Below are 14,159 nucleotides of genomic sequence, written 5' to 3'. Positions count from 1 at the left end.
TATGAATATATTTCTAATAGTAAATTCTGTCCTTAATCATTAAAAATGGTAGTTCTGTAACCAAAGGTTACTTTCTTTCTTGTAGCATAGTGAACTCTTTTCTTAGCCTTTACCTTTTCTTCAGAAAAGTATGCAGTTTTGTGATCCAATTAAACTTCTTTCTTATGACCTCATCCTTTCAAGAAGATATCTGACATGACTACAGTGGAAACTTATTACAATGTAACATTTGAACAGTTCACAAAAAATAACACACTACTGTCCAAAATATTCAGATAGGTAGATATATATTTTTTTAAATAATTCATTGGCTGAAATGTATGGAAAGGCCAAGAAGGTAGAAAGAGGTAAGGATTTGTTATGGATCATCTAGTTTCCCAAATTGATAATTTAGGTTTCAAATGGCTGGTTGTAACTTCTTGTGTAGTTCTTTGTGGCTTCTGCTGATTTTCCCTCCAAACACCAGAAACACAAAAATCATCAATAAGATTGTTCCCAAGATATATCCCCAAGCAATATCCAGATGTATTTGTCTAATATCTCCCAGATCAAATCTGCAACCTAACCATATGAAGTATATTCATTCATTCATACAGTAAACAATTATTGAGATATGGTGGCAGATAGAGCAAGAATAACTAAGGATGATAAAATTGAGACAATAATAATTCTAATCTCATAGGGTTATTGTGAGGTTTAAATGGGTTAGACTTTATAAGACTTTGTAAATATTAGCTGCTAAAATAATTTTTACTAAAGCATCAATATTGATTATTTTCATTTTTTTTATTGTTTTGCTTTGCATTTGAGAAGGGGGATAGAGAAGGAAAAAGGGAAGATGCAGGCAGTATGAGATGGGAGGGAAGAAGAGAGGGAGGCTAAAAGGGGGGAGACAGTGAGAGCGAGTGAGGTAGCAAGCTACAGTGGGAGAGAGAGACTGAGACAGACGGACAGAGAGAAAGAGATTGAGATTAAGCTGCTTCATAAGGTTTTTACAAGATATTCATGTAAAATTATTACTCCTAAGTAGTTTTACCTAGAAGAGCAAGAAAAGAAGTAGAGTGGGAGACAGCCTTGGGGCAACGTAATTCTCTGCTTTTTGGTTTGATGTCTTTTTGCTGTTGTTGCCATTCGTTTTTTGTTTTGTTGCTAATTAGCACAATGCACTAGCCAAACATGCCAAATAATACTTTCATTCTATTTTAATTTTATAACAGACCTCCCCCCACCCCACCTCCATACTCTACTTAGCACCTTGATAGAGAATTTCACTCTTCTTTGATAAGGTCAGCCTCCAATGCTTCTGGAGCTGTTCATTTTCAATAGTTAAATTTCATAATTCATTGTTCTGAAAAAGTAGATTTGGGGAAGATGTTTCATTTGGAGGGTAAGTGTGGTGGACTGTAGCTGGGCCCAGAGGAACTTTTCAGGGAGAAAATAATAGGAAGGTACATCTCAGAAAACCTCCTTCATTTTTTTTCCCTTTTCTTTCTTTTTTTTTTTTTTTTCATTTCCTCTAAATATTGCAACTGCTTTCCCATGGAAAAGAGCATTCTTTAGACTTATTTTTGTTCGTTTATTAAACCTAATCAATTTCAAAGTGAAGTGTTATGTAATATTGACCAAGGCATATCTACTCAATGTCAAAACAGATTAAAAATGAGAAACAATAGGATTCTTTTGATTATGTTGAAAAGCCATGACATTGGAAAATTATAACTTCTCTGGAATCTCCTCACAGAGGTTCAAATTTCATATTAAAAATTAAGCAGATAAAAAGTAACCTTGACAATGAAATTAGCAAAACATAGTTCTAAAATTTCTAATGATTCCAAAACATATTGAAACGAAATAATTTAATTCGAGGCTTTTAAAAGTTGCATGTGGAGAGCCATAAGGTAACTGTTTTTCAAAGATCATGTATCACCGGAGGTGGGAGTAGGGGCATAAAATATACGCTTCCACTCCCATACCTAGAGGTAGTTTTAATACAACCGATATAGCAAAATTGTGGAGAGGCATGGGGAAAATGAAAATTTTTCAGGGATAATTCTGATCTGTACCTCTTTCCTCTGCCCAGGTTGAGAACCAAGATCACAAAGATCATAGATTTTGAAATTAAATACACTTGGGTGCAATCACAGCACAACCATACAAGTTGTGTAACCTAGTTCAAGACAGTTTAATTTGATTAACCTCATTTTCTTCAGGTATAAAATGGCAATTGCATTACCTACCTCAGAGGATTGTTAGCATAACCAATGATTAATTTTCAGCTAACGTTTCTGAGGGTTTACCATGTGTCGGTCACTGTGCTAAAGCACTTTGCATGTATACATTTAGGATTATCTGAGCTGACACAGATTAAAATACCTAGTAGCAAGCTGGCATGTGGTAGGCATTAAGTTGTTAGTTTGTTTTTCTTTTAAGTGCTATACAAATAGGTATTACAAATAAATACAAACATAAATAAAGGCAAATAAGACAAAAAGGCTGCCTTAAGTGAACACATATACTAGTGGTTAGACAGATCTGTAAATAGACAACACCATGTAGTAAGTGCTATTATATGGATAAACATAAAGATCAGAGACAGCACAGAGGCGGAAATAATCAGACAATGGTACGCCAGTGTACCACCTCTGTCTTTTCTTCTTCTCCCTTCTCTTCTTGTCTCCAAACTTATGAGTGAGTGGAACTTGATTGTGGAAGATGAAGGAACATTCCATTCCATTCCCTTCTTTCCCATATCGAGCTCTCATTCCAAAGCTGCTTTGAATTGGCATAAGCAAGATAATGGGTTAGGTCTTTTTTAAGTTCAGTACTATATTGCTCTGTACTATAGTTGGGTGAAAGCTATACCAGGAGATTGTGTATTTGAGCTGATGGAAGCCTTGGTGCATTATGGTGTGGAAAATCTCTTTTAATGAATGGCTTTAGTATCTACCATGAATGCCATAAAGAAACTTGTCAGCAAATGAAAACAACAAAAAAACTCCAAAAGTCCCCCAAACAAACCTCTATTTACATCAGTGATCATCCACCTGTGACTCTAGTGTTAAATGCTTCTTTTCGGGCATCTTATACAGTTTTCCCGCTATCTACATGTTTAAAGACAGCTTGATGTCAGGCAGCATAATACAGTTGTTCATCACAGAAGAACTCCTTATATTATATAAGGCATGAATAAAGATGAGAAAGGAAAAGTTTCTAACATCTATTTAACATCTAAAATGTCCTAGATACTCAATTAAATGTGTCTCATACAATATTATGTTTAATCTTCCCAACCACCCTTAAAATTTTGGTGTGAGTGCCAATGAGTAAGACAATTTATATTCGTAGCACTCCATTCTTTTCTTTCCTTGTCATCCATCATTTTATTCTAGAGAAAAGAAAATCCTCAGAACTTTGCCCTAGGCACAATTGACTTTCCCAATGATGCTATCTGCCTTGATGGACTCAGACAAAGCAGAGAGCTCTGTATTTGTTTGTTTGCTTGCTCCCTTGACTCTCTATAGATCATACCAGTTGCCTGCTTTCTGTTCTCATGTTCCTCATTCCTTCACTGATATCACCTCAGGCAGAGTTCTCAGTGCAACTTGGATATCTTTCTAGAAGCATAGTTTTCAAAGTGTAGCAGAAGTATCATTTTCAGAATGCAAAAGTATTACCTAGGGAGGTTGTTAAAAAATCAGGTTTCTGGAAGTCATCCTCAGAGATTCTGATTCATTTGATATGGGGTAGAATCACGGAATCTAAAATTTTAGCCAGCACTGCCAGCTACTCTACCGTAGGAGTCTTTAGCCCTTGGAGAAATATAATTCTAGGCTGTGGGTAATCCTAACCTTGGCTTCCTTGTTACCACTTCTGGCTAATGGGATATCTCCGTAGCCTCCTTAATGGCTTCAGCACCAGGCTACCCATCTTCCTCTCCACAAAATGCCCTACTGTTATTCTTAGGGAAGTTGACATCCATTTTGATGAGCCCTCTAATACTCGAGTCTGAAAATTCTTCAAATTCCTCTTGATCACAATCTTTAAAAGTTATATTTCAGGTTTTGGCACTGTCTTTAATTGTTGTAACATTTTATATTTTTACTTTTGAAAATATCCTCTTAACATAAAAACATTTTATCCTAAATTTCTCATTTCCTAACTTTTAATAAACTATTTGTTACTCCCACTTAATAATAAAATCTGTAGTTTTTCAAATTGTTCTTATTTATCCAATCAATCATGATAATAGAAACCTTCCATTATTCTATGCCTGTGTGTTACGCCCTGTACTCAGCATTTAATGGACATCATTTTGCAAATATCCTATTATTAACCTCATGTTACAGATGCAAATGAGGTTCGAGAAGATTAAGTAATATATCCAAGGACACACAGTTTGTAAACAGAAGGAACTGGATTTAAATCTGCTTGTGTGACTACAAAACCCTTACACTGATTGGCATAGCTTTCTTACTCAAGTTTGATGAAATGGTCAAGACATTAGTTTTTCTTGCCTCCCCTGGACTTTCCTTGGTATTCATCCACTCTTGCCTATATATCTCCACTGCATCATGCCTTTTATCTGCAATGCTTTTCAAAATCGATGAATAAATCAAGACTCCAAATCCTTTTTTGTGTTTGAAAACCATCTTATTTTTCCTTCCACTTAGCACTTGTCATGGACTGTCTTCTGAGACTTATTTATATATATATTTCCCTCCACCAGAGTGTGAACTCCTGGAGCAAGAAGCAGGGTGTAGTAGGAAAGCTCTCCCTATGGAGTCAGGCAGACCTTGCTACAAATCACAGTTCCAGCACTTGCTGACCATACGATCTTGACAAAATACAATGTCTCTAGTCCTTAGTTTATTATCCACCAGAATTAATATTATCTACTACACAGGATCATGGTGAGGATTAAATAATGTCTTGTGTTTGATGTGTCTGGAATAACACCTAGAGTAGAGCTGGCACATCAACTCTGAACTATACTCTCCCTGACACTGATTCTTGCCTCTCACCCATTACTAATCAGCAAAGAGGTCACATTTATTACATATAGTGGAAATGTAGGAACAGTCAGCTATAGAAGGAGCTGTAGAAACAGCTGCTGGTTGTTGCTGTGGAATAAGAATAAACTTACATCTCATGCCTATTGTTAAGCTTAATCCTTTAAAGGATATGTTTTGTTTGTTTAAATTAGTCTTGACATATTTGCCCAATACTTCTTAAATTAAAAAAAAAATAATAAATGAGGTTTCATTTTATAAAGTTGAGGAAAATCTCTTCAATTTAATCACATTTAATTCAGCATATTTATCTGAATCAATAAGAGCTAGAGGGCTTAGGATTAAGTTCTACATTCATCTCTCTTCTTGAACAAAATAAACACGTATGTATAAATCTATCATACCAAAGTGCCAGTCACATCTCTACAGGCATTTCAAATGTTTTCTCATAACTGAGCATGTGGTACCATTTGTAAAAGCCAGCTCAGGGTAACTCATCATGAGTGTCAATGCTGAGTTAATCATTTTGGGCCAAATAACACAGAGAATCAACTACTTCCCAAATCATAAATTGAGCACTTGTGAAGATCTCATCAACCCACTAATAAATTTCGTGTAAACTATATTGTACATGGAAAATTTTAGTTGCCAGTTATGCAAGCTTTGTATGTTTACTATATTTGAAATTTCTTTTGAAAAATACAGTGTTATTTGGTCATTGCTTTACATGTTTTCAAGTGAAATAGAGGAAATCTTTTGTTATGAGTGCATTACATGAGTAACACAGCGGTAAGAGAACATGGCTAATGGACCGACATGGAAATTTTCCTCAGTCAGGTAGCTAACTTAAACTGACCCTCCAAAATGCATCTAGTTTCTCAACGCCAGATTCAATTTCTCTTCAAGGTTGCTTTTGTATATAAGGGTCCTGCCCCTCTTTTCTGAACATTTTGTGTCCTCCAAGGTTGTGACAGTGCACCAGATTATTTTTCTCTTGTTATCATGGAACAAAACCCACTGAAAGCCTGAAGCCAATATTACACCTTGTTATATGATTGTTCAGGGGCAGAATGATACTCAGTTCCATTAAGCGACAACCTTTCAATGTCAAGAGATCAGAGGGTTTGTTCAAATTGGACTTACCCTAGTAGTCCAAAGAGAACAATGTGGCCAATGTTCCACCACCATTTGGGAGGAGAAGTCTTGCTGTTTGTTGCTGGCATGGTTTACAAGAATGATCTAACTCCAGAGAACATTATTCAGATCAGCAACAGCTTCTATTCAAAGGCTAGCCCTAAGGTTCCTCTCATTTTAAACTTTAGCGATGGAAGCATGCAAGTCATATTTTATAAAGATGAGATATTTGCCTTTCAGGAGCTACAGGAATGGTCAAGAAGGGATAATCTTACATTCTAAGGCTTAGAACATAACCGGTTACATCTGAGATTATATGGGTTGTGTTTTTAAATATAGATAGATCTAAAAACAAGATAAATAATAAAGTCACTTATACAAAGAAATAATAACTCTGACAACTTTACCCAAATATATTCCTTAGTTCTGTAAGTTCTTTTTCTTTGATCTGCAGGTCATCTTCTAATCTTTCTATTATAATAACATAAGATTCACTGACTTTCTTCTTCCATTCATCTAGTAAAGAAAAACAAATGGGATTGATTCATAGCTGAGCTTTGCAAAAGTAGACAAAGATCATAACATACAAGTAATTAAAACTCTAGTTTTTATTTTGAATTCTACAATACATAATTTAAGTTACTGATTGTGAGTTTAAAATGCAGATGTTTATATTTAAAATGCAATCATATTGAATTGTAGTAATAAAGAACCCATTTGATATTGGATAATATATTTACATAGAAGAATATATTTGACTTATTTCATTTGATTTTATTGCATTTTAATTATAGCAATCTCTAGTTTCTAGACAAGAGTTTTGGGGTTTTAAATACTAGATATTTAAGATATAATTCTAAAATTCCTATATTCAGCAGCATGCCAAAATCTTTTCCATAACATTACAGAAACTAATATACTTTTGTAAGAAATTTTCTGTTTTCTCTAAAGATCTTTCAAAGAAAAATAATTTGAGTTCAAATAATCTTCTCCTTAGTTTTGTAGAATATGTTATCCTCTGTGTAAAAATTAACAGATATTCCAATGAAATGTTAATTATCTATAACTACTATTAAACCATGTTATATATAAAGATATAAGAATAATTACCAGTGCAAGTTTGGGTTGGTCTAGATTTATAATTTCCCATTTGTTAGAAGTTTCTTCTTTTCCCCAGTGCCGTTCCTCAGTTACAAGATTCCAAGTTCAAGTGCAGTGACAGTCCAGTTGAAAAATACATTGATAGTCTGGCTAAAAATAAGCCGACTGCCAAATGGAATGTCATGCAACAATGACAAAGGACAAAATAGTTTGTGCTTTCAAGGGTGAAATCATAAAGGGAACTAATCAGTCTGTTTAAAAGAGTTGTATCGAGAATAAATAGTAAATGTTTCAATAGGATTATTTGCCTCCATCAATTGATTATATACCCATACATACCTTCAGGGGTCATTTCTTTCTTTTGTGTGAGGGAGATCAGCCCTGAGCTAACATCGGATGCTGATCCTCCTCTTTTTTGCAGAGGAAGATTGGCCCTGAGCTAACACCTGTGCCCATCTTTATATGGGACACCGCCACAGCATGGTGTGACAAGTGGTGCATCGGTGCATGCCCGGGATCCGAACCTGCCGACCTCGGGCCCCCAAAGCAGAGCGTGTGCACACTTAACCGCTTGCACCACCAGGCCAGCCCCAGGGCCACTTCCTTAATAGGTAAATCTAGAAAGTGGTTCAGTAACATCTGTGCTTCACAAAGAGCTGTTAAAACTACCTAGATCTTCTTTCAGGATCATTTTCTCCTGAGCCAAAGTAATGGCAGTTGGAAAAGAGTGACTAGTGATGGAATTTATCTCTCTCTATAAATAATGGAAACCCACATCCTATGGCATACTACTAATAGAAATGAATGTGAGTTTTGCCTGTATCAGAGCTAAAAATTAAATTTGTAAGAAGAAATTCTTAACATAGACCATGATTAATTTATACTACTTGATTATGTTGACTGTAAGAATCATATATACGAATCTAAGACAGTTCTACAGACAGCAATTCATAAAGTAACAATGACAAGAACAATAAGATTACAAATAATAAGATTGAGTGCTTTCTGTGTGACAGACACTAGTTTAAGTGCTTTATGTACATTTTGTCATTTCTACCTCATGCAGTCCTGCAAGGTATATAATAATCCCATAATATGGATGAGAAAATCCAGATTCATTAGTAGCTGGAGGAGTCTGAAGTCAATTCCAGGCTAGATAATTCTAAAGCTAGATATTATTATTGATACGTCCTCCATAATTCCTCTTTCTTCCATCTTTCATTTACTTCATGGAGGCATTTCTCTTAGTATATGCATATTTCTATCGATATAAATGAATTCAGGGTATGATGTAGAATAAATGGAAAATCCAGAAAGAAAAGCTGATTTTTTTTTTAATTTTTTATTTTTCTATTTTTTTTCCCCCAAAGCCCCACTAGATAGTTGTATGTCATAGCTGCACATCCTTCTAGTTGCTGTATGTGGGACACGGCCTCAGCATGGTGGGACAAACGGTGCACCGGTGGGCGCCCGGGATCCGAACCCGGGCCGCCAGCAGCGGAGCGCACGCACTTAACCGCTAAGCCACAGGGCCGGCCGAAAAGCTATCTGATTTTAACTATATATTTCTTTTGGATAATGTAACTACACCTAGAAGATATAAATTTCAATCTTGAAACTCCCCTCCAGAGGCTATAGTTTTAACGTAACAGGTATGAATTTCATATTTATTATAGTTGACTTTTCAAACTGTTTCTTTTTGAAGCAAGTGCTTAGACAAATTTAGAATTCTCCACACCTTTTTCTCAGCAAAGGTAATCTAAGTTCCAGAGGGAAGGCTCCATACTGATCAGATATAGTTGGAGAAGTAGGTATTTGATCTCATAACATCTATGTCCTCCCCTGGTTGTAACTCTCCTTATCTCTCTTCATCAGTATATGCCACCATGTCTGTTGATGTTTGCTATACTGTGGGGGCCTCTGATTACTTGGCCCATGCATTCTGCATTTTCCCTTTTGAAGGCCATACATGTTCAGCTGCACCAGCTTTCTCTCGGCACTTGTGTGACCCCTATCCCCCCAGGTTGGAAAGTCTTTGATTTCCTTAGACACGCTGCCCTCAAGTAGGCACCTGACTTCCTCAGAGCTTGGCATTGAAGACCAAGCATTTAGTACAGTTCCGAAGACCATACTGGATAGTCTTCTTTAAGAGGCTTGCAATCTCCCAGGGATACACTTTGGGAAGTGATGTACAAGCTCCTCCTTCTCTCAGATTTACCTAAAATAATCCAGGGTTTCCATACCTTGAATCCAGAGGGACAGGGATGGGAGGTAGGGCTGTAGGCCCTCTTGAGGACATCTAAATCTATTTTTCCTGATCTTCTTTCTTATTTCTCTCTCCACTATCTCAAACATTAGACCAGTGAGGGCATGTGTGTGTGTGTGTGTGTGTGTGTGTGTGTGTGTGTATTTCTTCTACCAGTGAAGGAAAAGCTAGTTTTTATATCATCTTGCATTGTCTTTCCAATTTCCCATTTGAGACATAAATTTGATACACTGATTTTTGAGATTTTTCCTTTTGATTTTCAAAAATTGTTTTATTCTCTCAAAAAGGGTGGCTTTCACAAATATGAGCTTTGGCTTTCAAAGCTACAATTTCTGCCATAAGTTTGAAAATCCGATCAGCAACTCAATTGAATTTTTCTACACTCTGAAGCAATAAATTTTGCTCAAAAAAAAAAGGGAGGATAGCAGCATAAAAATGCAGGAAATGATAGTCTCAATACCTAAAATATTAAATGTTATTGAACTATAACAATTTCGTATTTCCAAAGGAACAATATCTACAAGCCTCTTTTATGAATGTGACTCTAGGTCATGGGTGGAGTAATCCTCTTGAGTGCCTTCAGGGAGGTGAAGACAAGGCTGGAATTAGGAAACGATCCAAGATAACACTCCTGCTTTTCTTTCCTAAAGAATGCTGGAGGAATCCACATGGAAGCAGGAAATATTTTCCCCACTACTCACTACATTTCTGTAAAAATTACCTCTTTCCACCTTGAGTTGGCCACATGCTCTAGATTGAACCCTACTCTTTTCAGTTCTGAGACTTCCAGAAGACCAGAAAGAATGTTATCTCATATGTTATCAAAAACCAAACCTAAATACACATGTGGTCACCTTCTCAAACTTTAGTGAGACTAGATGCCACCTGTGGAGCTTTATAAAAATGTAGAAACCAGGGCTCCATCCCTAGAAATTCTGATTCAGTAGATCAGGAGTAGGGCCCAGGAATCTGAATTTTAACAGGCACACCCTAGTGATTCTAATGTAGATACTACTTGAGGCACATACCTCAAGGAGCACTTTTCCAAGGTTGCTTAAAGTGAGATGACTACTTACCTGAAGGTTTTTGAGACTGAATTCCACATAAGAGAAAAGAGAAGAAGATAACTGGAGGAAAGAGAAAAAGAAGATTGTTTCAGATTCTCAAAGAGTTCTTTCCTGTGGTAAGCACTGGAGCAGGAGATGACTTGGCTGTGCATGTATAGGCTCATATTGTAAAAATGAATCACAAAAATGAAAGCATCCAAGATGCCTTTTCATAGGTGAATGGATAAACAAACAAATTGTATGTGCAGCCATACAATGGAAATTCATCCAGCAATAAATTACATGAGCTACCAATACAAGAAAAGTCATGGAAGAACCTTAAATGAATATCACCAAGTGAAAGAAGACAGTCAGATAAGGCTACATACTATGATTCCAATACATGACATTTTGGAAAAGGCAAAACTATAGGGACAGTAAAAGATCAGTGATTGCCAGGGGGAGTGGGAAGAGGGGGAGGGATGAATAGGTGGAGCACAGGATATTTTTAGGGTAGTGAAACTTTTCTGTATAATACTGTAATGGTGGATACATGACATTATGCATTTGGAAAAACCCATAGAACTGTAAAACACTGATGTAAACTATGGACTTCAGTTAACAATACTATATGAATATTGGTTCATCAATGGTAACAAATATACCAGACCAATTTAAGATGCTAGTAGTAGTGGAAACTTGTTTTTCCTATTACTAACATTAAAGTGGCAGAGGGCGGGGAGGGGCGGAAGGAGTATATGGGACCCCTCTGTACTTTCTCCTCAATTTTTCTGTAAATCTAGAACTGTTTTAATGAAAGAGTCAATTAACTTGTAAAAATTAAGGAAAAAATATAAAACAATAAATAAATAAGACCAAAAAATGGTAATTCCTTAATAAGACCATTTGAGCTTTCCAAGAAATATTTATAACTTATAAGGAAAAAACTTCTCTGAGGAATACATAACTAATAATAAGTATTTTTTTTCATTCAAAATATCAGGGTAGATTTAGTAAATACTTTATGTCTTCAAATATTCCTTTTTGACCAATCTTTGTGTTCTATTGAATTGCCTAAATCTAATGTTAACACCTCCATCTTTTCAACTGATTTATCAGACTGCTTTAGCACATACATAGATATGTTCTAATACTCCTTCAATAAGGCTATTTACATTCTTTCTGAATTCCTTTATTTTGAGTTTTTATGATTTATTTATCTCAATCTACACTTGTGCATCTGCTATTTATATTTTATGCTCATCATTTTATAAATATTTAAAAGGATGCTTTCAAGATGAAAAATACAAAAATTCACCTTGACACTTTTCTACCTTTAGGATTCCAATAAAGAAATTATAAAGAACACATATCCCATGAAATCAAACTGATGCACAAACAATTCATATCACAACCCAGATCATTCTTTCATTGTATATAAGCTCTTATTAATATGTTCCTAAGCTTTAAGGAAGTTTATATTTTTGATGTATTGCATGTGGTTGACAAGCAATTAAGAGAATCATTGCTTTAAATAAGAATTACTGATTGGTATATATTTAGATTTTCTCTTTCTAATAAACATTAAATTATTTATATTGAAACAAAGTTATCTAAAAGAAAAATTTAGCATTGTCTAAGACGTCTACAATTATTCAATTAAAAAATTTCTTTGATTAATTTCTTTTTAAACAAGCATAATTTGTAATATTCTTATTTATTAAACGTTTCCTGTATTTTACACTAGAATATCTAAACTTATAGTATGTTGGATGGAAATATAAACCCATCATTATGAATCTGAACATTGTTGAGATAATATTCAGATTAATCCTCAAAAATGAATGGGACTTGAGAATATATAATAATGAAAGTAAATGTGAAAAAAATTAATATCACAGTAATTTAAAAAGGTGTTCTCAGTATCTCTGTGAGACTATATTATAGAAATAAAAAAGAAACAAACCAATATTGCTACTTTTGTTTCCAGTATACTACAACTGCAAATGCAAAGATCTTAATCTTTCCTGTGACTTCCTTTGTTGCTGGTGAACATAAAGTTTTATTAAAGAATCTAAATTAAACAGTGACGAGTCATATCTATGTCATTGGCTAAAGCTTTCTTTTCCAAATTGATAAGACTCTCAACTGTCAGTTCAGCTCTTCATTGGTTGATTGAGTCATCTATTCATTCAATAAGCATGGACTGTACCACGCACTCCAAAAAGCTCATGGGAACCAGGGATAGACAAACACAGATGCAATTGCGATAAAGCATTTGTCCTACAACAGAGAAATACATGATGGTAATGAGAAGGTGAATCTAATAAAGCCTACATTCCAATCAGAAAAAATTTCTTTGAGGCATTAAAACCATCAGAATAATCTAAAGTTTATGACTCAGGTCACTTCCATTTCTCCTTCATCATTTTTCCCCTCCCCTAAGATTCAGCTGGCTGGTAAGGAAAGAACATTGTGTTATAATTTTAGTTAAACTAATAACTAAGTATTGTCTTTGGGAAAATAACATTTCCATGCTTGAAGTTTGTCCTTGAAAAAACAAACAAACAAAAGGTGGAGGAAAGAAACAAAAATAGTTCTACTTACACTGAGTTAATTTCTTTTCACTTGTCAATTATCCACTTGTGGCTTTCATCAAAGTAAAAAGAAAACTAATTTGATGTAGGTAGGAAAAATTCCTTAAAGGTTCAAAAAGTGGATCTATATAACATGTGGTTGTTAGAGAGCCTGCTAAGTGATTCCATATGACCAGTTCTTTGTTTAGTCCCTCCAAGCAGAAGCAATCTCAGTAAGGAATCTGTCCAAGCACAGTTATCATTATTTTTGTTACATCTTCTCCTATATCTTAGTAGAAGAATGGTGACAATGGTTATCATACTATACACTTTTATGCCCCCCTCCTGCCATCTTATGTCAGTGTCAGAAATGGCATCAGCCTTTGGCATGTACTCAAAGGTTCATGATCTCCCTTTTGTTCATTGTGCAGCTCAGCACTCCACCAATCAGAACTGACATTGACTCGATTGTTTAACATTTTCTATCCATTTTATACAATAGTTGTGGAACTAGCCTGGCTCCCTTCACAGCTGAAATTTCATATACAGATAATCTTGAATGTCCTGAATATAGATTAAAAGGAGTGTTATGGTTAAATTAGTGTAAAGTTGTTGGGGGTACAAAAAAGTCAACTTTTGCCCACAGCTCCATTAATTAATACTGGACTCCATCACTACATTTGGTTGGGTGAATCAACAGAAAGTCACAGTTTGTGGGGCCACACAGCTTTCTGATTTCTTGTTGCAGGAAATCCTGCCTCTGAAGCCAATTATTAGAGAACTTGATATAGTAAGTAACGTCTGAGCGTATCCTTAATGCCAGGCAGACTTTTTATAATAAACCCAAGTTAAGTGCCTCCAATTTTATATAGTCAACATATGTTCTAATAGATTTATATCTTATTTTATTGGCATCCAAATAACATACCGTTCCCACTCAGTATTCAAGTTTAATAATCTAAGTGTATATAAAAAATTTATGTTTTCAACCAGAATTTGTGAACAAGTTACATATGTTTCCTTTACA

General features: G+C 35.2%; 1 protein-coding gene across 1 annotated transcript in view; it reads right to left on the bottom strand.

Moving 5' to 3' along the window:
* The window catches only part of TNNI3K (TNNI3 interacting kinase), a 270,883-nt gene extending 263,590 nt beyond the window's left edge, over window positions 1-7,293 (bottom strand). The window contains exons 1-2 of the mRNA XM_058538296.1: window positions 7,254-7,293; window positions 6,551-6,659 (exon numbers count right to left, since the gene is read on the bottom strand). Coding sequence (XP_058394279.1) covers window positions 6,551-6,659; window positions 7,254-7,293 — 149 coding nt within the window. The remainder of the gene's footprint in view (window positions 1-6,550; window positions 6,660-7,253) is intronic.
* Between the last annotated feature and the right edge of the window lie 6,866 nt (window positions 7,294-14,159).

Source organism: Diceros bicornis, chromosome 4 (assembly GCF_020826845.1).
Source record: "Diceros bicornis minor isolate mBicDic1 chromosome 4, mDicBic1.mat.cur, whole genome shotgun sequence".
Taxonomy (NCBI): domain Eukaryota; kingdom Metazoa; phylum Chordata; class Mammalia; order Perissodactyla; family Rhinocerotidae; genus Diceros; species Diceros bicornis.
This window is presented reverse-complemented; position numbering and strand designations above follow the sequence as displayed.